The sequence below is a fragment of the Pan paniscus genome, chromosome 10 (genome assembly GCF_029289425.2).
Source record: "Pan paniscus chromosome 10, NHGRI_mPanPan1-v2.0_pri, whole genome shotgun sequence".
Taxonomy (NCBI): Eukaryota; Metazoa; Chordata; class Mammalia; order Primates; family Hominidae; genus Pan; species Pan paniscus.
The window spans coordinates 91,094,089-91,117,411 of NC_073259.2; the positions used below are offsets into that span (position 1 = coordinate 91,094,089).

General features: G+C 34.9%; 1 protein-coding gene across 4 annotated transcripts in view; it reads left to right on the top strand.

Annotated features, from left to right (window-relative positions):
- The window catches only part of TMTC2 (transmembrane O-mannosyltransferase targeting cadherins 2), a 446,884-nt gene that overhangs the window by 355,413 nt on the left and 68,148 nt on the right, over nt 1–23,323 (top strand). For all 4 annotated transcript variants that reach the window (XM_003811646.5, XM_034936298.3, XM_055095955.2 and 1 more), the window contains 2 exons: nt 7,489–7,603; nt 18,334–18,397. In XM_003811646.5, coding sequence (XP_003811694.3) covers nt 7,489–7,603; nt 18,334–18,397 — 179 coding nt within the window. The remainder of the gene's footprint in view (nt 1–7,488; nt 7,604–18,333; nt 18,398–23,323) is intronic.

Genomic DNA, 23,323 nt, shown 5'->3' on the forward strand with positions numbered 1-23,323 from the left:
ATGTGACTAAAACCAGTTAGCCCAATTACTTCCATCTTGGCTTTTCCCCATTTCTAATCATCAGAATCTTTGAAAAAGTCCCCAGGTACAGATAGTTGCTTCTGGGATGCTGGCAATGTTCTGTTTCATGATCCAGCTGCTGGTGGAACAAAACCAAACCAAAATTACCTCCATTCAGAAATAGAAATGATGCATTCAGCCTGTGATACCTCACACCTCCTTTTCAAGTTTAGATGAGTTTTGGTGTGAAACTATCTCTGTAATCTCCTCTCTCCTCTAATAAAATGGAACTTCTTTAAGGATAAATATTGTGTTTATCTTTGTATGCCTACTGCAAGTACTACCATATTTTGTGTATAGTAGACACAATATTAATTTGGGGGGTATATTAACCTATGAAAGAAACTATCTTCTGTTTTCAGATTATTTCCTCTTCTGTTCGCAGTCTGTTGAATTTATTTCACAATACAATAGCATATAATAGGTATTAGACAAATTGCATAGTTTGAATTGTTCCGAAATTAAAATATATTTGAAGGTATGATTGATATCTGGATTTTTTGTGTTTTCCAAGGGAAATTCAGAGTCCTAATATCAGAGCCACCATGTTGCTCAAATCCAGAAACCGCCATTCATAGAAACTTCACTGTGAATGGTACCTTTGGGAAGCATGTGTGGCCGTTTACTGCAGCTCTGCCTAAGATCACTACAAGATATGGAAATATGAATAGGAAAATTTCTGGTGATAAATGCTGGATAGGTTCTAGCTTGCTCTTGAAGATGAGAGCCACATAGAGATATTATTAATATTAGTTGGTTCAGTCCTTTCATTGAACATGCATTTATTAAATCTCCAAAGTGTGCCAATAAGTAAGAGAGAAGACCACTGGGATATCTGGGGAAAGAACATTGCAGGTAGAGGTAATAGTGAGTGAAAAGACTCTGAACCAGGAGCCATTGTTCCTCTGATGTATTACAGAAACAGTAAGAGAGGGTGGGGAAGAACCTGTGCTGATCATAGCAAGCTGTGTAGGCCAGTGTAAGGGTTCTTGAATCAGCTGTAGAATAACAATCCGATTTCCATTTTACCAAGATCACTCAGACTGCCGTTTTGAGAACACCCTCTGGATAGAAGTATGGGCACTATTTAGGAGGTTATTGCTGTCATCCAGGGTGATGTGGTGGCTTGAGACAGAATGGTATCAGTAGAGTTCAGATGATTCTGGACACATTTCTATGATCAAATGTCATCTTCCAAGGACAACCACTTTAATGCAAATGCTGTTTTCTAGTTGTTTTATAAAAAATATTTTTATTTGATTTTGAACAGTTTTAAAGCTACATATGAATGATTTTTTTCTAAAGAGAATTGTATCATAACACCTATTGCAGATTGTTTTAGCTCTTTAGTTGCATTGATCCTGAGTGAATTTTTATAATATTTTAGTAAAAAATGCCAGTCACAATTAATCTAGGGAGTTTATATGTAGAATTTTTACAAAGCAGGATTTGAGCCTATGGCTTAAGGCCAGCTTACATTTTTATGGATTTCTGCATTGCAGACAGCTTTTTAAATCCAGGAATTAACGAAAGATTGGTCTTCGCAAGCTTGTCATATTGAAATGTTGGTAAAAATCTACTGAGTACTTTAAATGGTTCAGTGAAAGAATTGTCCGAGAAGAAATGGTATTACTCTGATGTTGAAACAGTTCAATACAAAACAATTGCTCTTTCCCTTTTCCCACTTTAGCCCATGAGGAGATTTTATGCTCTTTGTCTCTGGATCTCTAGAGAATGCTTCCTTATTTTATATCATCTGGTTTTCCCTACTCAAATTACTTTAAAAAATAATTTCTCATCTCATTTTTTTCATTTTTTTCTCCCTGTAATTTGTGATTATTAAGATGATAATAAGCTTGGGTAAGACAAATTACAACCAAAGAAATGAAGTGTAGTAGCAACAGTACACACATGAGAACAAAATAAATTTTACTTACGCTGTTTGTGCTTTTTTAATTTGTAATTCGACTCAGTTATCAAATCATAGAATGTGTTTGCTGTATATGAAAAAGAAGTGGTTTCTCAGAAATCTATTGTTCCCTGTGAAGGATAAAACTTTTACCTTTCCTTATTTTAATGACTTTTAGAAAGTAAACTGATATTCAATGAATGTCTTATTTATATACATCTATCTATCTATACACATATGTGTAAACTAGTCATTATGCCCCATAATTAGGGAAGACAATGCTGTTATAGATAGCTGGTCGCTTATAGGGCAGGAAAGGGCTCCTGCACACACACACACACACACACACACACACACACACACACACACACACCTCAGGAGTGTCTGGCGACCATCAGGTGATGATCAGGCAGTTTTTAACTGTTTCTCTAAAGTAATAATTGTTCACAGGTGGCACAAGGGAAAGCTGGTTCCTAATAGACAGAAAACACCTGAAAGTGATGCTCAGCACCTTCCTGATAAGATCTCAGGAGTTGTGCGAGTGGGGAGAAGTAACATATCACCCCAGAAGTATGCCAGCCTATAAAACCCCAAGTCAAAAGGTCAAGCCTCACACTTGCCTTTCAAGTCACCCACTTAGCCCTCTCCCAAGTGTACTTTCCTGCCTTTTATTACTGTTCTAAAGCTTTTTACTAAACTGTCACTTCTGCTCTAAAACATGCCTCGGTATCTCCTTCTGCCTTATCCCCCTCTGTCGAATTCATTCTTCTCAGGAGGCAAGAGCTGAGGTTGCTGTAGACCCATATGGGTTCGCCACAATGCCAGATGCAAATGATTACCAGAAGAGCTCAGCCTGCTAGCTAATCCCAGATGTCATCAGAGTCCAAAGTATGGTGAAAAACTTTTATTTTGTTTTTCCCATAAGACACTGATTCTCAAAGTATGGACACTAAACTGGCAGCATCAGCATCACCAGGGAACTTGTTAAAAATGCAAATCTCAGGCACTATCCCAAACCCACTGAATCTGAAATTCTGCGGATGGTGCCTTGCTCTCTATTTTAGTTCAAGTCCTCCAGGTCATTCTGTTGTGCTCTAAAGCTAGAGACTAATGAAAAAGGTAACTTTGCAGGCCCTGTAGAATCCATCAGTCTAGACAGACTCTCCAAAGTGCCTGCCGTAATCGAGTTTCTCTTTCCTTTAGTCCTGGCTCTACCTTGTAGTATACCTGCACTACCTGAGCCTCATTAGCTGTTCCTACTCACTGAAACTTGGGGCTTGTCTCAGTCTTGATGGGCTTAACAGTAATTCTTCAGGGAAGAGCACCTGTCTTTCTTGCCATATTTATTACTTCTGCTAGCAGCGATTCAATGCCTTATTGTACAAATAGTTCAGTTCCCAGTAGTGAAGAAGATGAGAGGACTGAGATCCACATTCTGCCACATGTGCTAAAAGTGGGGTGACCATATTGGGACAATTCTGATTTCCACCCTTGCTTCAGCATAATTAATACTCCCTTTTACTCTTCTAGGTGCTCTAATTTAGTTGGTAAATTATATTTCAGTGAACCTAAATCATAAGCAATCCTAACATTGTTGGAAACTGGTCTAAGAAGGCGTCACTAAGAAGGAAATGTTTTGGGCATAAAAATAAAAGCTATCTTTTTACAATGGGTAGGCCAGACAGAACTGGAGATTGGGATGGGACAAACTTAGAGGCTGAGAGATCTTAGTGGCTGCAAGTTCCGGACAAAGATGGGAAGCAGTAGGTTCCACTATGGGAAGCCCAATTAATAGTTTGAAGGGGCTAGTGTCTGGTGGAAGTGGTAATAGATAAAGCTGATGGGAGAGGGGTGATGTGAGGTAAAGTCTTCCAGAGGGGCAAGGGAAAATTTTGTTTCTTATTGTTGCCCCAATAACATATCACTTTAGGTTCTTTGAGTAGTTCTTAGGAAGAAACCTACTATTCTTTGTTTCCCTGTACAAACACAAGTTCTATGTATTCAAAATGTTTATTGCTCTATTTTCCATCAGTTCTCGGCGATATTTCAATGTAATGTAGCAGAATAATAATTTACTTTCACTTTTGTTTGAAATATTCAAATTCAGTTTAAAAAATACCAGCCAGATGATTCACATTCCATAATATTCTGTGCCTTTATCACATAGCAGAACACTAATGTGGGACTATTGAGATTTGTGGCCTGTTGAGAACAGAATAGAGGAAAATATCCAGATACCTAACTGATGTGTTGTGATATTGTTTTTCTGAATATTAATATGGTGAATGAATTTTGCAGTTATAAAATGATCATATCGGAATTTTTTTCTGTCACCATTTACCCTACTAAAAATTATATGTTCCATGTAGTTTTTGGAAATTGTTTACAAATCACATGTTGCATGGCAAAGCTAATTTAAAGCATAAAGAAATATTATTAAATGATGATAAAAATAGTTAATTTGATTTTACAAAATTAACAATATTTCCTTTTTTGTTGTTGAACAGCAAAGATGCATTTGGCATTGCTAAAGCTTCAAAGGCTTTGCCCTGGACATTGCTTGTAAAGGGACCCCTTGTTATGGGTATCATTACTTAATTGTTACATTTTTCTAACTATTTATATAGATTACATTTCAGAGTTAATAGCTGCCTGTAAAGGAAAAGAACAATTAATAATTTCCTACATTATCCTTTGTTTGAATACCACATAATGTATTAATGCATTTGCTTAAATATTATGTTTTGAATACAAGTAGTAATTAATATTGTGTTTTAATTTAAAAAGCAGTTTATAATAACTATAACTGACTGAAGGATGGGGTTAGCCTGGCAATCTTTATGAAGCTATATATGAGGAGATAAGAATATTTCATTATGCCACAGATTATCTGATTCTTATTTTACTGCTATATAAAAAAGCACCATATATTTAAATTTCATATCTGTATCTGTAGAGTTAGCATATACAAGTATTTCATAAGTAATGTGTTTTTTATTTATAAATGTAACTTATTTATAATTCTGTTTTCTTAATTTTCTAACCCAAGAATTAGTGTTTATTTGTTCTGGAGATAAGAAAGCCACAGAATGTTAGGCGACAAACTAAGAAAGTGATATGAAACTTTTTGTAGAAATAGATGAGTGATCTCCAAGTCTTAGTCTTAAAATTTTGTCACTTGCTTTTGAAAAAAACAGAAAGTCTTTATAATCGTAGGCTTACCTTTACTCAGCATTGTTTACTAACTGAAGTTTAGAAATACTTAAATACAAGCAGTGGCATTTATTTATTTATTTATGAATGAACGACAGGGTCTCACTCTGTCGCCCAGACTGAAGTGCAATGGCACAATCTCAGCTCACTGCAACCTCCGCCTCCCGGGTTCAAGCAATTCTCCTGCCTCGGACACCCTAGTAGCTGGGACTGCAGGCACCCACCACTGTGCCCGGCTAATTTTTGTATTTTTGATAGAGACTGGTTTTCACCATGTTGGCCAGGCTGGTCTCGAACTCCAGACCTCTGGTGATCCACCTGCCTTGGCCTCCCAAAGTGCTGGGATTACAGGCGTGAGCCACTGCATCCAGCCAGCTGTGGTTTATTTTAAATCCTTAAAATAGAGGTATTTCTTTTTTATTGAAGAAATGGTCTTTTGCATTAGAAGACAATTTATAATATTCATTAAATAAACAGTAAATAATGGGCTCTTTAGCCACTAGAGAGCATTTAGCATTTTTATTTTTTTTGTTTTTATCTGTCCCTTTTATTTTAGGTTCACATACAGGTTACACATGCATGGTACACGTGTGGGATACACGTGCAGGTTTGCTATGTAGGTAAATTGTGTGTCACAAGGGCTTGGTGGACAGATTATTTCATCACTCTAGTAATAAGCATAGTACCCAAGGGGCAGTTTTTTGATCTGCCCCCTCCCAACTTCCACCCTCAAGTAGCTCCTTGTGTCCATTGTTCCCTTTTTGTGTCCACATGTACTCAATGTTTAGCTCCCACTTATAAGTGAGAACAAGGTGGTGTTTGGTTTTCTGTTCCTGTGTTAGTTTGCTTCAGATTATGGCCTCCAGCTCCACCCAGGTTACTGCAGAGGACATGATCTCATTCTTTTTTGTGGCTGCATAGTATTCCATGGTGTGTGTATACCACATTTTCTTTATCCATTCTACCATTGATGAGCATTTAGGTTAATTCCACGTCTTTGCTATTGTGACTACTGTTAACAATGAACATATACATGCATGTGTCTATGATAGAACGATTTCTATTATTTCGCGTATGTACACAATAATGGGATTGCTGTGTAAAATGGTAATTCTGTTTTAAGTTCTTTGAGAAATCAGCATACTGCTTTCCACAGAAGCTGAACTAGTTTACATTCCCACCAGTAGTGTATAAGCCTTCCCTTTTCTCTGCAACCTTGCCAGCATCTGTTATTTTTTGACTTTTTAATAATAGCCATTCTGACTGGTGTGAGATGGTATCTCATTGTGGTTTTGATTTGCATTTCTCTAATGATTAGGGATATTGAGCATTTTTTCACATGCTTGTTGGCTGTGTATATGTCTTCTTGACATTTTCAAATTTTATGTTTTTGTGTGCAACTCAGAACTTAATCATTTTTATAACTATTTTTATTACTTTTAAATTCTTGAACTTTAAACAAACATGAAACCTCAAACAGGAAGAGATAATAATTATACCACAACTTGAAAAACCTGGCAACTATATGGATGGCTTCAGCGTATGTTTGTCATCCTTTAATTTGGTTTTTATTTGAATATCCATATCTGATAAGGCTTAGCATTACTACCATTACTGTTCAATCTCAATTTAAAAAGTGGCCTATTGTCTCTGTCTGTATATTTATGGCATTAAAATTGGGCCTAACTTTTGTTTTCTTTACCCTCACAATATGTTTCTGGGATAGCATTATATAATAATTTTTGAGGTACAGTTGAAAGAGTTCTGTGACTCTGTCTGCAGTAATTCTAACCTTGTAAAGCTAACCTGAAAGTAATCTCACAAATCTGAACTTGTTAATATTTATTCCATAATTATTATTAAATCTAATTGAGTAAATTAATGCTTAACCTACCTTCCTATGTTTATCAGTAATTTAATATTAAATATGAGAAATGCATATTCATCAATATGAATATACCTGTTTGTACATATGCATCAGAGACAGGAGCTGTTTTAATGTAATAACAATGGAAATCAGCTCAACTCATATTTGTAATATAGCTTTAAATTTATTCATCTTATATCTTGCTGAATAGTCTATAGACGATTTCTTTTTAAGAAAAAAATGTTTAAGTTAGCAAATAGAAACCTTGAAATGTTCCATAGTTAAGCAAAAGGCATATAAATAATCTCTAAATAATGAGTATGTTATTAAATCTTAGCTTCAAATCACCTTTACCACTGTACTTATTTTTCTTTAATAACAGCTTTATTGTTTCATGGGATTTTCTGAGTTGAAGCTCACTGGTTTTTATACTTTTCAGGTCAGTTTCTTCTGGAAGAAGCTCGTCTCATAGAAGCAGCTGAGATGGCAAAAAAAGCAGCTGAACTAGACAGCACAGAGTTTGATGTTGTCTTCAATGCTGCCCACATGCTCAGGTTAGTTTTTTTGCTGCTGTGCCTCAAAGCCTAGGCTTTGAGAAGGTAATTAATTATACGAATTTTCCCATCATACACCTTATTCCACATTCTCAATGTGAGTCAATCACGCTGCTTAACTATGTAAAAAATTAGAAATATTGTATTCATTATAGGCTATTCAAGCTTATCCAGCCGGTGGCCCACGGGCCACATGTGACCCAGGACAGCTTTGAATGCATTCCAATGCAAATTCATAAACTTTCTTTAAACATTATTATGAGGTGCTTTGCTTTTTCTTTCTTTTTTTTTTTAAGCTCATCAGCTATTATTAGTGTTACTGTATTTTATGTGTGGCCCCAAGACAATTCTTCTTCCAATGTGGCCCAGGGAAGCCAAAAGATTGGACTCCCCTGGTCTATGTGCACCATGTGTAGGGCATATGAGTTTTTAGGACTTTCTGAAAATTACTGCGACCTCCTTTCCCTTCCCTCTAAAAACTACTAGTCATAAAATACAAAAAGGAAACTGCAAAATGGAATATAATACATGTCTAATTAAATGTCTCCAAAGCAAAACATTATGTCAGTAAACTGCATCTCAATATTTGTGTTTTTATGTTAATTATATTGACTGTGGCATGTGGATACATTTTAATGTTTAATAGTGGAGAGGATTATCAAATACAAGTATACTTAAGGCCCATGAAATTCTCAAAATAGCCCTGTAATCAACACTATTGCTTTGTCGTGAAACAATACATTTTTTTTAACTTTTAATTCTTCTGTTTTCAGAAGACTATTACAAAGGCTAATTACAACGAGAGCAAAAAAACTAAAATATAAGGCCAGATTATCAGGTTTTTTTGTGTGTGAATATAAAGAAAGTCAGTACATCCATAAATGGTTCTTTAGATTAAAGGAGGATGTTTTTAACTGGTTTTAATCAAATGATTTATATCGTTGTTTAAAAAGCATTATTTGTCATGTTAGTTATATATATATGTACATATAACTCCTCCCATATTCTTACTTGAATATCACTTCATTAAATCCCTACTTAAATGCTTCATTAAATGACTTCTATACTGTCATCTCTGTGCGTGGCTTCCAGGGATAGATTTGTAATTACGTAGATTACTCTTACAAGGGAAGAATAATAACAGAGAAGTTGGTTCACAATTGGATGGTGACATCCAATTTTTAAAATGAGGACATTTGAAAAAAGTAGAAGGACTACTTTTTTTAGCTTTTAAGATGATTGTAGATTCACCTGTAGTTATAAAAAATAATACAGAGACATTTTAGTTGAATGTCATAATTCAACATTAATGTTAGCATCCCTAAAGTACTTGTTTTGTGATGAACTCAAGAAAGCTGACACCTACAAAGGGAAATCAGGATTCAATTGACTATTGGTATATTTATAAAATAAACTGAAACCAATCTGCAAGAGCCTTCAATGCAAAGATAATTTTTAAAAGACACCTCAATTTGTGTGACAAGGTTAGGTACCGTTACAGAGATAAGGACTTTTTGTTCCTCATGAATAAAACACTATGCTTTCAGCCACAATAAACAATTTGCAAGAATGGGAAAGCACAAATACAGACAGGCAAATTCATCTTGATAATAACAGATACTTTTATCAACAAGGCATTTTGCTACATATTAAATCCATGTCTGAAATTCAAGGTCTACCAATAGAAACCCATTATAAGTGTATTACAAAATAAAGTCCTTGTTAAAGACATCACTTAGGATTTTTTCTTAGTTGCCTTAGTGCTAGAAACCAGTGGAAAGTTTTTGTTATATACTGGCAGTGAGGAAATCTTTAGGATTTATTTTCAGAACCTCCTCTCCAGCTTTCTCTGGTCTGCATCCATCATTAAGTTGCAGTCAGTCGGTGCCCTCCTATATTGACTGCAAGAGTGACCACAGCAGCCTGACTTTCTCCTACTCAACTGGATGGCAGTCTTCGTGAATGTTTTTACTTAGCTTTTCTGTTTTTCACCTCTGTCAAATTCAAGCATTTCTGTAGTGCTTGCTGTCAAGCTGAATACCAGTCTGTTTTCTTATCAGTTGAGAACATTCAGGGCTTTGTTTGCCTAAAGGAGTAAGAAAGGTTATTGGTTTCCCCTTGAATATGCTTTTGTCAAAATGGTCAGTTATCAAAATTTTGCTTATTTAATGTTACATGTAAATTTTCTCCTGGGGGCGATGCCACATAGTTCTAAATTAAGTTTGATATTCTTTTCTCAGGAACTATGTCCTTTTGAGAGATATTTAGGAGACAAAATTGACAGGGTTTAGTGACCATTTGGGTGTGAGAGAGACTGGGTGTCTCCTGGTTGTGTCTCACTTGGTTCGCTGGATAAGTGGTTTACCCACTATCCCAAATCAGCAATTTAGGGAAAGTTATAGTTCAAGAAAAGGTTTGAACATACTGATTTAACTTACCTTTTCTTGGCAAATTGCCAATGTAATGACCAAAAGAATCTATAAATGGGGGGAGGGGGAGGGGGAGCGGGAGCTGCTCATTACAAATGTAGCAAAAAGAAAAAATTGTCATACCATCTGAATGAGATTAGATTGGAAGAAGTGAGATCCTGAGGCCAGCCATCAAGGGGCAAATCTTTATCTTACTGGGACCTTCAAGAGGTTTGAAATTTGAGAAATTTCCAATAGACCCATTCCAGCTACCAGAAATGGACAAAGATCTTTCTCTGTAGAATAAGCTAATATAAAGTTTTGAAATATATTATTCAATTTGGCAGTTCAGATAAGAATGACAAGTCAGAGGTATCAAAATAAAGGGCCTCAGTGAAGCAGGTTTACATTAAAAACATAAGAGCCTCTTAGAGGGTCTCTAAATTCTTGTCATCAAAGTGCTTCACAAGAACACTCTGAGGTGGAAGTAGTATTAATGTCATTCAGAAAGTTTGCTTGGCCCTTTGTTTTAGAGAACCACAGTAGGATTGCACTTTCCTGCCTTCCTTGAAGCTGAAGTCCTGCATGCGTCTTATTTGTCAATGAATGTGTGTGAATGTGATGTGTGGCATTTTTGAGCCAAAGCTCTAAGACTCAGTGCTTTTCCCTTTCTCTGACTTAGAAATTGTGGAAACGTAGATCCCTAAGTGATGAAAGAGAGACAAACCTCCCTCCTCACCTGTGCTGGATAGGTTCAATGAGTGAGAAGTAAACTTTGTTGTCTTAATTCAGTGAGACTTAGAAGGTATTTATTCCCAAAGTATAACCTAACTTAGCTGATACAAAATATGTCTGTGCAAAGAAATAGGTAAGTAGAAATAGGAACATTATAATGTCAGGAAAAGATTACTAAGAGATTAATAGGGTCTCTGAATGTATAACAGCAATGGAGGTAGTGTACAATTAATGAGCTAATAATTTAACTAGAAGCTATAAATATTTCCCCAGAAATTGATGCAAAATACTAAAAACATGAAAATGGTGACTGAATAAAAGATTGGAGGATAGATTGGGAACTCACATGCATAATTATAAGTAATTACACTTGTAATTACATATATGTTTGTATAGTTCCACATACTATATATGCTCATAATTATATATGTGTATATAATTATATGTCATTTATATATATAGTATACATAATATGATAGTTTTATTTATGTATAAATATGCATATATAATTACATACTGTATATTTGTGCATGTAGTTTTATATAGCATATATGCTATATATGATTTTATTTGTGTATATGTAAATGTTAATAAGAACAGAATTTCTGAAAAAGAGCATAGAGTAGATAAAGAATTATCCAGAGATAGAGAAAATTTCCAAAATAGGATGATCTTCATTCATCATAATGAAGGCAAAATCAATGAAAATGGTTTGTTTCTAAGCTGTTTTCATGTAAAGACCAGCTTTTAGTTGTGTACTAAAGAATCATTCTTGCTATTTTGTGCAGCAACAAGATTTTCTAAAGAGTGTTCTATAACCTACAGACTCTACCAGTGGGGTTGGGAGCTCTACTCTACACAGCTAGGAATAATTCTCAACCACCCAGAATTCCCTTGGGCTCAGCAGCTTTTACAGTTCAGGAGCTGTGCCACCATCACCCACAAGGAACCCAGCAGAGTGTGCATCACATTTATTAGAAGATGATTCTCCTGGGCCTAGCTGCTTCCCATTATGCTTACCTCTGAATTCCATTCTCTTGAGATTGCATCTGGTGAGTGGAAACTGAGTCCCGTGCTAAACGAAAGTTAGAAGATCAGTGAATTTCTGGCTTCTGCCTTGCTTGAGAATGTGGGATCCTTGTTCTGGCTGATTACCAAACGTATTCATAGGGAAGATGATCACAGATGTTGAGTGGCCTCTCATAAAGAATGTTGACAATACATGGTGACATTTTTAGTACTTCAAACAAAGTGAAAAGTTACTAGATGCTTCCAGATGAGAGCATAAAAAAGCAGATTGGTTATCATTAAAGGAAAATAAAGGAATTTAAAATGCTAGAACACAGTAGAGTTATATCTATAGCGTTATGAGAAGAAACTATTGAATCATGTATTCTATTAGAAACATTTTCTCTGAATGGATTTATTCAGCTTTTCCGAAGAACTGGAAGCTGGAGAGTACATGAAGATATTTGATATCTGAGAGGAAATATAGAGGCACTAAAAACAAACTGTACATGGTTTACAGCATTCATTGGCTCTAGTGGAAGGGGTGTGTGTGTGTGTGTGTTTAATCTACTTACAGGGTAAGGGATAAAAGTAGCATTTGTTCAAACATCTTCTGTCTGCCTGGCACTATACTTTGCTTTTATGTCTGTCACTCTGTTACCTCTGAGTGTACATCTGTGAAGTAAACGTTATAAATCTTCCTATCTTATAGATGAGCATAGTGAGACTCAAAGTCAATACTCTTCTCTGTATTTACCATTGGTAAAGCAGGGGTTAAGGCTTAATGTAGTATGATACTGTTTTTACTTTGTCACATTGGCTCCCTCATATTTTACACCTGACTGATGGCTTACATGCTATGATTCTTGACTTTATTGATAGAGAAAACAATTTACAGAGTAACAGATTGTGAAATGTGTAAATAAATGCTCAGTAGTGAGGGCTTTCCAATATTATTAAATTATACTTTTATAATAAATTTTGTAAAGTAGACAGAGTCATTGGAGAGAGAACTCCAACTTTGTATTCTCAAAGAGATATTAACATTTTTAGAAGTATCATCATGATTTAGTCTCTGATGTGGGTCACGCATGCAGCTGAGATGTGTGCACTTTCCTTTTTTCTAGGCCTAAGGGTGGAAACTATCACTGTTCCCCAAAGGTAGTAAAAATAGCAAAACTCTACCATACCAACTGGTTCTAATTTCTTCCCTAATTTCTAGAGAGCAGAGTGAATATATGAGAAAGAATCATTATCTTTTAATTTTTATATTCAAATCACAGAATATTATGTAATCAATATATTGAAAACATAAAATTTAGAAATGCTAACTTCTTTATACATTCTACTGGAAGTCACATAAAATTTAAATTCTTAAATGAGAAAAAAAAACAATCAAATTGTTTTCACAAATCAGATTGTGTGTGCTTACATGTATGTGTATCTTGGGGATATGTGTATATATTTCCAACGCCCTCTGGACCATACATTTTCTTCCTTAACAATTCCAAACTTACCAAAACCACGCGTAAGTCACTGGATTTTTCAGTTATATTTTACTTCCAATTTACAATCAAAAGGCTCTTATTTCAACCATGCTGTAATGGGCCATAGGGTCTTCAGAGCAAAGTGAGGTGGCAGATGAGGTTGAAGGTGGGCATCTTTCAACCCTGTGCCTTTCCAATATTAATGTGCAAGTGAACACCTGGGGATGTTGTTAAAATGCATGCTATGATTTAGTAGATTGGGGTAGTACTTGTGATTTTACGCTTCTAGCAAATCCCAGGAGAAGCTTAGAACGTTGATTCTTGGACCACCACTTCAGGCAAGTTCTATCCTGCCGTTTCTCTTTCACCCATTGCAATTCCTTCTCCTCATCCAAACATTACACCTTGAACCTAAGTGGTAATTTACTACATGTGAATATAACAGTTGACATTGCCGATACACATACCCTCTCTTTTAATTTTTCCCACTACACATAATTATATAATCTTTCTAGATATGGGTTTAACTCTGCCCTTAGCAGCCCCTGAACAGTTTGAGGCCATGAAAGAATAGTCTTAAACTGTCATGGGGCATCAAGGAATTTCTCAGAGGGACTTTTTAAAAAATTATATTGTCAGTGTAGTTTTTTCTTCTTACTGCTACACTTTTTCTTTACCGCTCTACTCTTTTCCTTTAAAATTCAGAAGCCATTTTCTGTCTTGACAGAGAAGTTTTCATCTAAGAAGGCTTAATGGTCATAAACAATTTATTGTAGAAGTTTCATTGCAAGGATCTTTTCTGCTCCATTGTTTTTACATATGTATGACTCTGGTTTCACTATTTTAAGATCTTCTGTACATTTTTATGTCTTTGATTATTTCAGTTCTACTTCTGTTCCTACTGTATAACATATCAACTAGAATTAAAATTTAGTACTGCTTTGAGTAACTTAAAACTAAGCATCAGAGCCTGGCAAGAATCCAGGAAAACCCAGCTATTTTCCTCTGTTTTTATGTTACATGAACAACAATCTCTCTCCAGTTTAAAAAAAAAAATGCTCATAAGCTATTCTTGAAAATAATTACCAAGACTTTACTGAAATATTATCTTTTGTATGTATCCGTGGTTTTTATATTAATTTTTAATTCAAATTGACAATTCACAACTATTAATAATTGTAGTTGAGAGTTTTACTTCTAAATGCCACTAGTTTTTATTATTTATATTTCTAAAGAAGAAATTTTAAATTTAGCAATTTTATAATTCTCACAGAATACATAAAAATGTGGTTAATCGTAAGTGGTTCTTTTAATCAGATTTGCTTCAGACATTTCATAGGGTATATTAAGTTGTTATTCTATTACATTATTGATTCCCAACTTTCTCTTTACATCTTTCTTTATAAGACTGTTGAGCCATAAACATGTGTTCCAAAATATACTTTTCTAAAATAACACCAGGGAGTGGAATTAGATATAAGAAATATATATATTTAACAGATGCAAATTTTATAGTCCCATGTACAAAAATGGAATTCCGCAGTATGCAAATGATGAAATTTGTTTATGAGTTTTGTTATTGTCTGTTTGCTTTCGATCTGAGAGTATATTTTCACTGATGGCAAAAAAACAAAACCAACCAACAAAACAAAAGACCCTGAATCTAAAGACTTAAAATATAATCAGCTCACTCCAGTGATTTCTTGGGAATTCAGGGTTTACTTCCTAGTCCAGTTCACAAATACTGTGTGGACTTTTTTCTTCTTCCTTACCCTTCCTGGCCCTGAGAGACCAGAGGTAATGTGAAGAGTGGGAGGTCCCAACAGCTATGATAGGTAGGAGTTGGGAATGAGAAAGGAGCCTCCGTCTGAGTCTCTAGTTGTTGTCTATTGTTGGCATAGGGATTAAATATTTAATGCTCCAGATATGTGACATAACAATGTTGACTCCTAGGGTGGCATGTTAAATGGAGCAAGTTGCCCATCTGGATCCATTGTGGGTTCCTGGTATGAATGACTTTTCCTTCTCGCTACCTCATTCCTGGCTTTGTAAAGTGTGTTTTGGTCAGAATGCAAAGTTGTTTACATCTGGCCAGCAAGATTTCTTGCAGAGCCACTGCTTTCCTCTTCACCCACCTTCAAAGCCTTCTCTTAATACTTGGACACTTGGGAAAAGTTTCCACTATATCTAATTGTGAGCTTTTAAAAATGAGATATTTCAGGAAGTAAGAAAGTGAGTATCTGGCACTGTTTTTGCATTATCCTCATTTTTAAAATGTGGTTAATAATAATAATTGCTTCATGGTGGTATTGTAACTGGTAAATGAAATAATCTATTCCTGGATAGAGGATTTAGAAATTTTCTGTCCCAAAAAAGAAATAGGGAAGGAAGAAGGGATACGAGTATGCAGGAAGTGTTATTTTATTGTCTGCTTTAATAGTCTCGGGAATCTGAGTCCTGCGATCAGTCCCTAACAATCTTATGGTTGAAGTTCTTGACAATATTTAGTAGAATCTCTAAGCAACTGGCAGAATACTGCTAAATTCTTTACTTTTCAAATATTGATTAATGATTCAATCATCCCTACAGTCAAGATTTATTAAGTGCTCCCAGGATGCTGTGTGCAGAGCCGTGTATGAAATACAGCAAACACTGTAAAATGGACATTGGACACTTCCTCATGAGTTATTCTCCTTTGTCTACAGAATAAAATGAGGATATAAATGAGCATTCCGTGGGTGCAACTGACGTATTCTTTTCCCTACAGTTTTCCATGTTCTGCCATAAACACATGCTGATTAGTAGTTTATAAAGACTGTTTAATATTAGAAGCAAGGTCCTAGAGTGAAAATTAATTTGCGTAGTTATATGACATATATAATAAATCCTAGTGGGGTTTTTTTCCCACCTCATCAGAATTTCATCAATTCTACTTCTAGCTTAAGAAATTAAGTTTTCTAACCTAGATATTTCCTTTGAGAACTAAAGCACTGAATAATACGAAGACTTTAAAAACTAATAACCATTTTGGGGGGCAGTAAAACCTTTTAAAAATTAAGTTTATTATTATTTTCAAGGCATTTTATCTGATGGATTCCCCAGTTTCTCTTTTGATCCTTATCTACCTCATGATTAAATGTCCATAAAGATGAATATTAATAGTAGCTATACTTTCCATGTTGGGCAACTATTGGTTGATCTCACTTCAAAGTAACTGACTTCTTTGTAGTATTAAGTTACTCCAATTTCCTACCTGCATGCCTTTTATTTTCCTCAGGAGAAAACCTTTCCAGGGCATGACCTAATGAATTCTGGTTCAGATTTCCAAATGAATCTGTACCAAATTGATTCTATAATTTGGTGGAGAGAACCTTTATTAAATACCCTAGTGAGGGAATTTTTACTGTTTCATACCAAACTAAAGTACTTCTCTTGACATTGAAATTGAGCTTTAACATTTATGAGAATATAAATTGCAACAGCACGTTGTAACATGTCATGGGTCCAGTAGAGCCTTAGGTCAAGGGTTTTTACTTTCTTTATAACCTCTATTAAAAATAGCAGTGTTTTTAATTATTTTTCATTGAAAAATTAGAAAAATATGTCCTACACTCCAGAGAGATGTTATCTTCAGTTATTTCCATAATTTATATGGTTGCATGGGGTATGTTTTTATAGTTTGTATTTGGCTTGACCAAAGTACAAATTCACTTTTATAGATATGGCTAGTTAACCTTCTCTTTTAAAACTTGAATATGTTTTTCTAATTGAGAAAGTTAATTTTTATGTTCTCTTCATCCTTTTCCTGTCATCTTCTTGTCTCGATAGCTTCTTTACATCACAGCTTCAAGAGAACACCACTCCATTTTAACTGCAGGACCCCCAGCCATTTATATTATTGTCACATCATAGATATGCTATATACATCATCTGAAATTGAATTTGGCATTTTCCTGTAGCATTTTTTCTGTACCCTTCAAATATTGTCACCAGATTCCAGCTCAACCTCCGCAAGCTTCTTAGATCTTATTACCTGCCATCTTAGAAGGTCTTCTGAAGCAGCATGATATGATCAAAAAATATATTGTATATTAAAGAACGACTGGCTGGACTTCCTTAGGACCCTGCTTCTGGTAATGAGTTGGGTGAACCTAGGTCTTTTCTGTGAATCACAGGAATAGGCAGTGAACAAATCTGTCTGTAAATTTCAGCGCACATCTTATTTGTACAAGTCAGTTGCGCTACTTACAGGATTTGGCTGTGAGCAAGAGAAACTGACTGTAGCTATTTGAAGGCTATGGGAGCTACAGAATTCACTGTAAGCTGGAAGGCTTAAATCGGCAGGAAACAAGGTAGCCTCAGTGGCCCAGAAGTGAGATGTACAAAAGCAGTTCTTTACAGGAAGAGTCTGGCTAGTAAATAGTCCCATTGCTTCTACCATTGCGAATGAATTCTGGCCATCCTTTCATCTTTCTGTCACTTAGGAATGAAAGTCCTAAGTAACGAGAACATCCATTTAGCTGAGGTTAAGTCATGTGCTATAACCCTGGTGTCCAAAGTCCAAGGGGACACATAATCTGGACTTTTTATTTTTTCTGTTAACTACACAGAAAAACATGGAAAGTTCCCTCCATACTGGAAAGAAAGTGTCTTTCTAGACAGATGTGGAATTTTGAAAGTCCTGCAGATCTTTACTGTTTTTATAAAACGAAAGCAATAATTACTAATTTTGACAATTTATTTTTAAAATTGAGATTTTTCTGGGGTATCATGTTGATGCTGGAGAACCCCACCACTATAATATATTACCTAGTTTTGCATGGAAAAATAGGATAACTTTTCTAATTCCTAATACGTAAATGTGAAATAACACCCGCTGAATAGAATTATGTTAAGATACTATTTATAATGCCTTAAATACATTAACAAGTGCAATGCAAACACTCAATTTTTAAGTCTTTTTCTGCTTGGGCAATTTATTGTTTGGTGTGACCAGAATTTTTTTAAAAATTAACATTATTTTGCTGCACAGTGATCCTATTTGTAATTCTAAAATATATGATATAGTTTTATTTTATTTTTTCTTTTACAGACAGGCTAGTCTCAATGAAGCAGCTGAGAAGTATTATGATCTGGCAGCCAGGCTGAGGCCTAATGTAAGTACTTCCCTAATGAGAAACATTTTCAGAGGGATAGACTCAAAGCATATGATAGGTGTAAGACATAGAAGCATCATGATACTGGTTTTTTGTTTTTTGTTTTGTTTTGTTTTGTTTTTTCTTTCTCCCTTTCTCTCTCTGATCTCTTATTTTGAATACCTACTAAACAGCTAATTCAACAGTAAAATCTGCCGGCCTCAAGCTTCTTTTTCTAGAGGTAGATTTGCTGTCTTCTAGCCTGTATAAAGCAACATAAGATTTTTATCACTTGAACACCGGCTTTAGCATCACTCTAAATACTTTGTATTTGGATGACTTTTAAAATCAATTCCTTGAAGGGTTTTTTGGCTGTGGCATTAAATACCTATTATTGTTTGATTCTCATATATAGTCAGACCTCAAGCTGTATGCCTCTTTTCTATTCCACAGCCCTCATTTCTAATAACTGTGCTTTTCAACTTTATCAAGAATGTTTTTATTACAATTTTTCTCTGGGTAATCATGCTTCTATAAAGTAAGATGGATATAAATTAGATCTTTTCTATTGAAATAGAGTAACCATCTCTAAGAAAATAAGAACTGGTTTTGTCTCGGTCTTCTAAGCACATTTTATTTGCAACACATCTCTGAACTCCAACACATTGCTTTTATTTTCATATACCTTCTGCATCTCTCGCCAATGCTAAAATCTTCTACCCTGTTCTTCACATCAAGACCATCTACTGGGAAATGTAATTTTGTAACAGTAATGAAAGTGCACATGTGATGTGAGTGCAAATAATGGGATCAGTCTCATTTCTTTATAGTAACTCATCCATTGGGCAAGCATCTATAGAGTGCCTGCTTTGTGGTAGAATACAGAGATTTTGTATCTTAAAGGACCACAGAGTGTAGCAGACAAGACTGAACACAATCAACTAATTGAAATACAGTGTAGTGATTCTTATACAGAGGTATATACAGTCTTCTGGGAGCACAAAAGAGGAGGATTAATGTTCCCTGAAAGAGACCTATGTGGGAGGTAGCTATTTTTCTTTTCAGGAGATTCATCCACTTGCAACCTTAGCCCTGAATCTCAACGCCTCGAAGTTTTATTTGTAGGGGCAAAAAAACATATCTTTTTCTTAAGCATCCTAAGGCTCATGGCTGAGACCCCTAAAACAAAAGAGAGATTAACAATAGAAAAGCATACAAATGTATTTAATATACATTTTACCTGATATGGGAGCCTTCAGAAATGATGACCCAGGAAAATATTTTTTATAGACATCATGCAGAAGTATGATTAGAAGACAAAAGGTTATGATCTCATGGTGATCAGTTGGGAGGAACTTAGAAAGTCCTGTTTGTTCTTCTTCTCTTTTTCCCTGTGTATTCAGAGATAAAGTGTTAATGAGGGTCTTATTACCTACTACAGGGGAGAAGGGAGGGAGAAAGTTATAAAATGACCCTCCTTCTTCTGCAGTTTTGTTTTTTTTCAGCTTAAAATACTAAGTATTACAAGGAACCATACTTTGGGTGGCTATTCTGAATGCTGTCACATTAATTATGAGATGTTTCAAGAATTGATAGGCAGTTTGCAACAGAAGAAAATAACTTAATAATCATATGTTAAGAACAATGACAGCTAAAATTTATTGAGCACTTATTATTATGTGCTAAGCACTGTGCTAAGTACTTCATTTCTCACAACAACCCACAGATACCTTTGTGATCCCTATTTTGTGGAAGGGCTGAGAAGTTAATAACTCACCCACCATCAAAACTAAATGGAATCACACTGTAACCCAGGTCACTGAATGCGTAAGAGAAAGCTTGGTGGAAAATATCTTAGAGAGGAAAGGCAAGCCAGAAATTTGGAAAACCTAAATAATGATAGTCATTTTATTTATTCAGTAATATTTACAGAGTACCAGGTATTACTTTAGGCAGTGGCTATACAGCAGTGAACAAAATGGTTAGGAGCTACAATCTAGTCTGAGGGGAAGGAGCTAGTATGTCAGACAGTGATAAGTGCTTTGGAGAAAGCTGGAGCAGCACAAGTGGGTTAAGAGTTACAGCAGGGAACGGGGTGGCATGCACTAGACATGGTTTTGTAAATGCCCTAGTTGGGCAGCTTTGTGTAGTATTTCTAGGAAAAGGGTTGAATTTGAAGTCTTATTATTACAACTTCATTAAAGGCAGAGATCAGAGTTTTTCTTTTTTTTTTATTGCCTTCACATTAATAGAATGCTGTGAATATACATAATTAATGATAGTTAAATGCAATTGTTTTTTGAGTACTAGTCACTTGAGTATCATGTTGATTTTTGGTCAAGTGGTTGGTCAAATGATCATCTTCAGCATATTACAATGGATTCTTGAGAGAAGAACTACCTGAGCTATCTGACGTGAAATAAAAAATGAAAGACACTTGGATACTACAAGACTTGAGTCTGATTTGTGAAATGGTTAATTTTAAAAGACTAACCAAATCATAAAATCAGTATTTAATCTCCAACTCAAAGCCCTTTTTTTCTGAACCCTCAAAATGTTTCTTCATAAACCCACTGCAGACTGCCTTTGAAAATATGTTTATTCAAATGATACTTTCCTTATCTGGCAACAATACTTTTTAAATGGATGGGATAGAATAAAATGTTCATATTTAACAGTAAATAAATGATGTTACCATTGATGGATCAACAGATGTGGTTTTTTCCTAATCTATTTTCAGAATTGTGTTTTCACTTACAGTATGTGGTCTAGGTGAGTAAAACACCACAGCACAGAGGAAACAGTGATAAAATACAAACCATGGCAATAATATAAATTTCTCCCATCTAAGTACTAACCAGCCCAACCCTGCTTAGCTTCCAAGATCAGACAAGATAGTAATATAAATTTCTGTTCTGAAATGAAGAGACCTATTTAAACAATAACCGTGTAATGATTTATTAGCAATGACACATCTGATCTGATTTAAAGCATTCATTTAACATTTATCCTGTTCATAGCTGTTTATTACCTTTATTCATAAAAAACATTCTTTGTTATTTCTCTGCTTTTAACTTAATTTGTTACCTGCCTATATGATAGCATAGCGAACAGACTTCAACTCCCGTCTTCTATTTAAGTAGTTCCATTGTCTTTTCTAGTTTTATCCCCTACACAGTAATCTAATCTTACTCTTAATTTTTCTTCTAAAGCATTTTCTTCTATTTTTAAGTACCCCTGAGAGGGTAAAAATCTGTAGCTGTATGTGGGAGATTCTGTGAATGTTTCTGCAATGTTCATGTCAGGTCACTACTATACAAAGTAAAATATGAAGCTGCAACCTTCATTACAGTCACATTAAATAGCTTGCTGATTGTCTGTAGGATATTCTTTCTTAATAAAATACCTATTCCATTTCTTCAATATGTCCCATGATGAATTTCTTTATTTTTTCTATGATATGAAAGCCATATTTTCCACATAATTTACTTTGAAATTGTTAAATGTATTTTTGCATCATTTTATATACAAAGAATTCCAGTGATCACATACTAAAATAATGAAAGATGTCTAAATTAACAGGCACAAAATAAGTTTTATATTCTGATACTGGCTCTTTATCAGAGATGTTTAATACCTTGTCGTTTACCAAAATACATAGTTAGAGAAGTCTATTTATTACCAAATGACACCATTACCATTTTAAAATTTTATTTACTTGATTTTTGGGGCTGATTGTCCTAAAATTAAACCTTATAATACATTAAAACATGTTTCTATAATAGGAAATCCTTACCAAAATTGTCATTTTAAGTTTTTTTAGTTTTAATTTTTTTTTGGTTTTAAATAAATTGACCTTTCTTTGGAGGTTACTTTAAATAGACAACAGTCTTCTCTGTCTTCTCTCTCACTAATGGGCATGAAAAAATGCTGACTCTCAAGGACTAGAGGGGATATTAAATGAAACTGCTTAGTTCTTCCTGTGGGAATTAAGCCAAATTCTGCATTAACTTATGGATTTTTTAAAAAATGGTTAATGTGAAGAATGGGAAATTTGCATAGTACAAAGTCACCTGCTTTTACTTGGCTTTTAGTAAACTCTAGAATTAGAAGAGGGTAATTACCAATGATAGATCTGTACATCTTGTATTTTGGAGAATGTAATTGTTTTTAGTATGAATTTATTCAACTAATTTTTTATCAAGTTCCAGCTTTATGTAAGACTGTGCCAAATGTAGTAGGATTTGAAAGTTATGAAAAATTAACCTTGTCCTTAAGAAATGTACAATCTAATGTGGGGAGGGGGTAGAGGAGAGAACACCGGAATCTCAATCCTCAAACATCAGGGCAGTAAATAATGGCATCTAATAAGTGCTTTGTGAGACACATGAGCTAGGTGTAAGCAAAGCGCACAGGAGAGAGAAATGACATTCAGCTGGATTGAGCTGAAGAGGCACTGAGTCACAGTTGACAAGCTAAAAGAAGGTTGAAATGATAGGATGCTTATAAGTAAGGATTTTAGCAAGAACAAGGAGAGAATTCTGGCAGGGAGAACTATACACATGAACTAGGGCAAGGGGAGGGTACGGAAAGGAAGGGTATAGGGGAAGATAGAAATGGAAACTAGCATAAAACTACATGAAAGGTAGTGGATACCATACTAAAAATGTGGAGTTTGTATTTTAAAATGTTATTAAGCAAAGTGACATAATGAAAATAGTAATTTAGGATGGCGATTTATATGATGAAATGAAAAATGTCGGTTGTGTTTGAGGAAATAGAGTTGGGAGATACAGCCTTGGGAAAACTAAATAAAAGGTCATGGTAATAGTATTGGCATAAGATAGTGAAACTAAAGTACAGAAATTGAGAGAAATGGAAAAGAACATAAAGATAAATTAAGCAATAGATTATTTCAAAAGATGTGATGAAGATAATTAGTTGGCC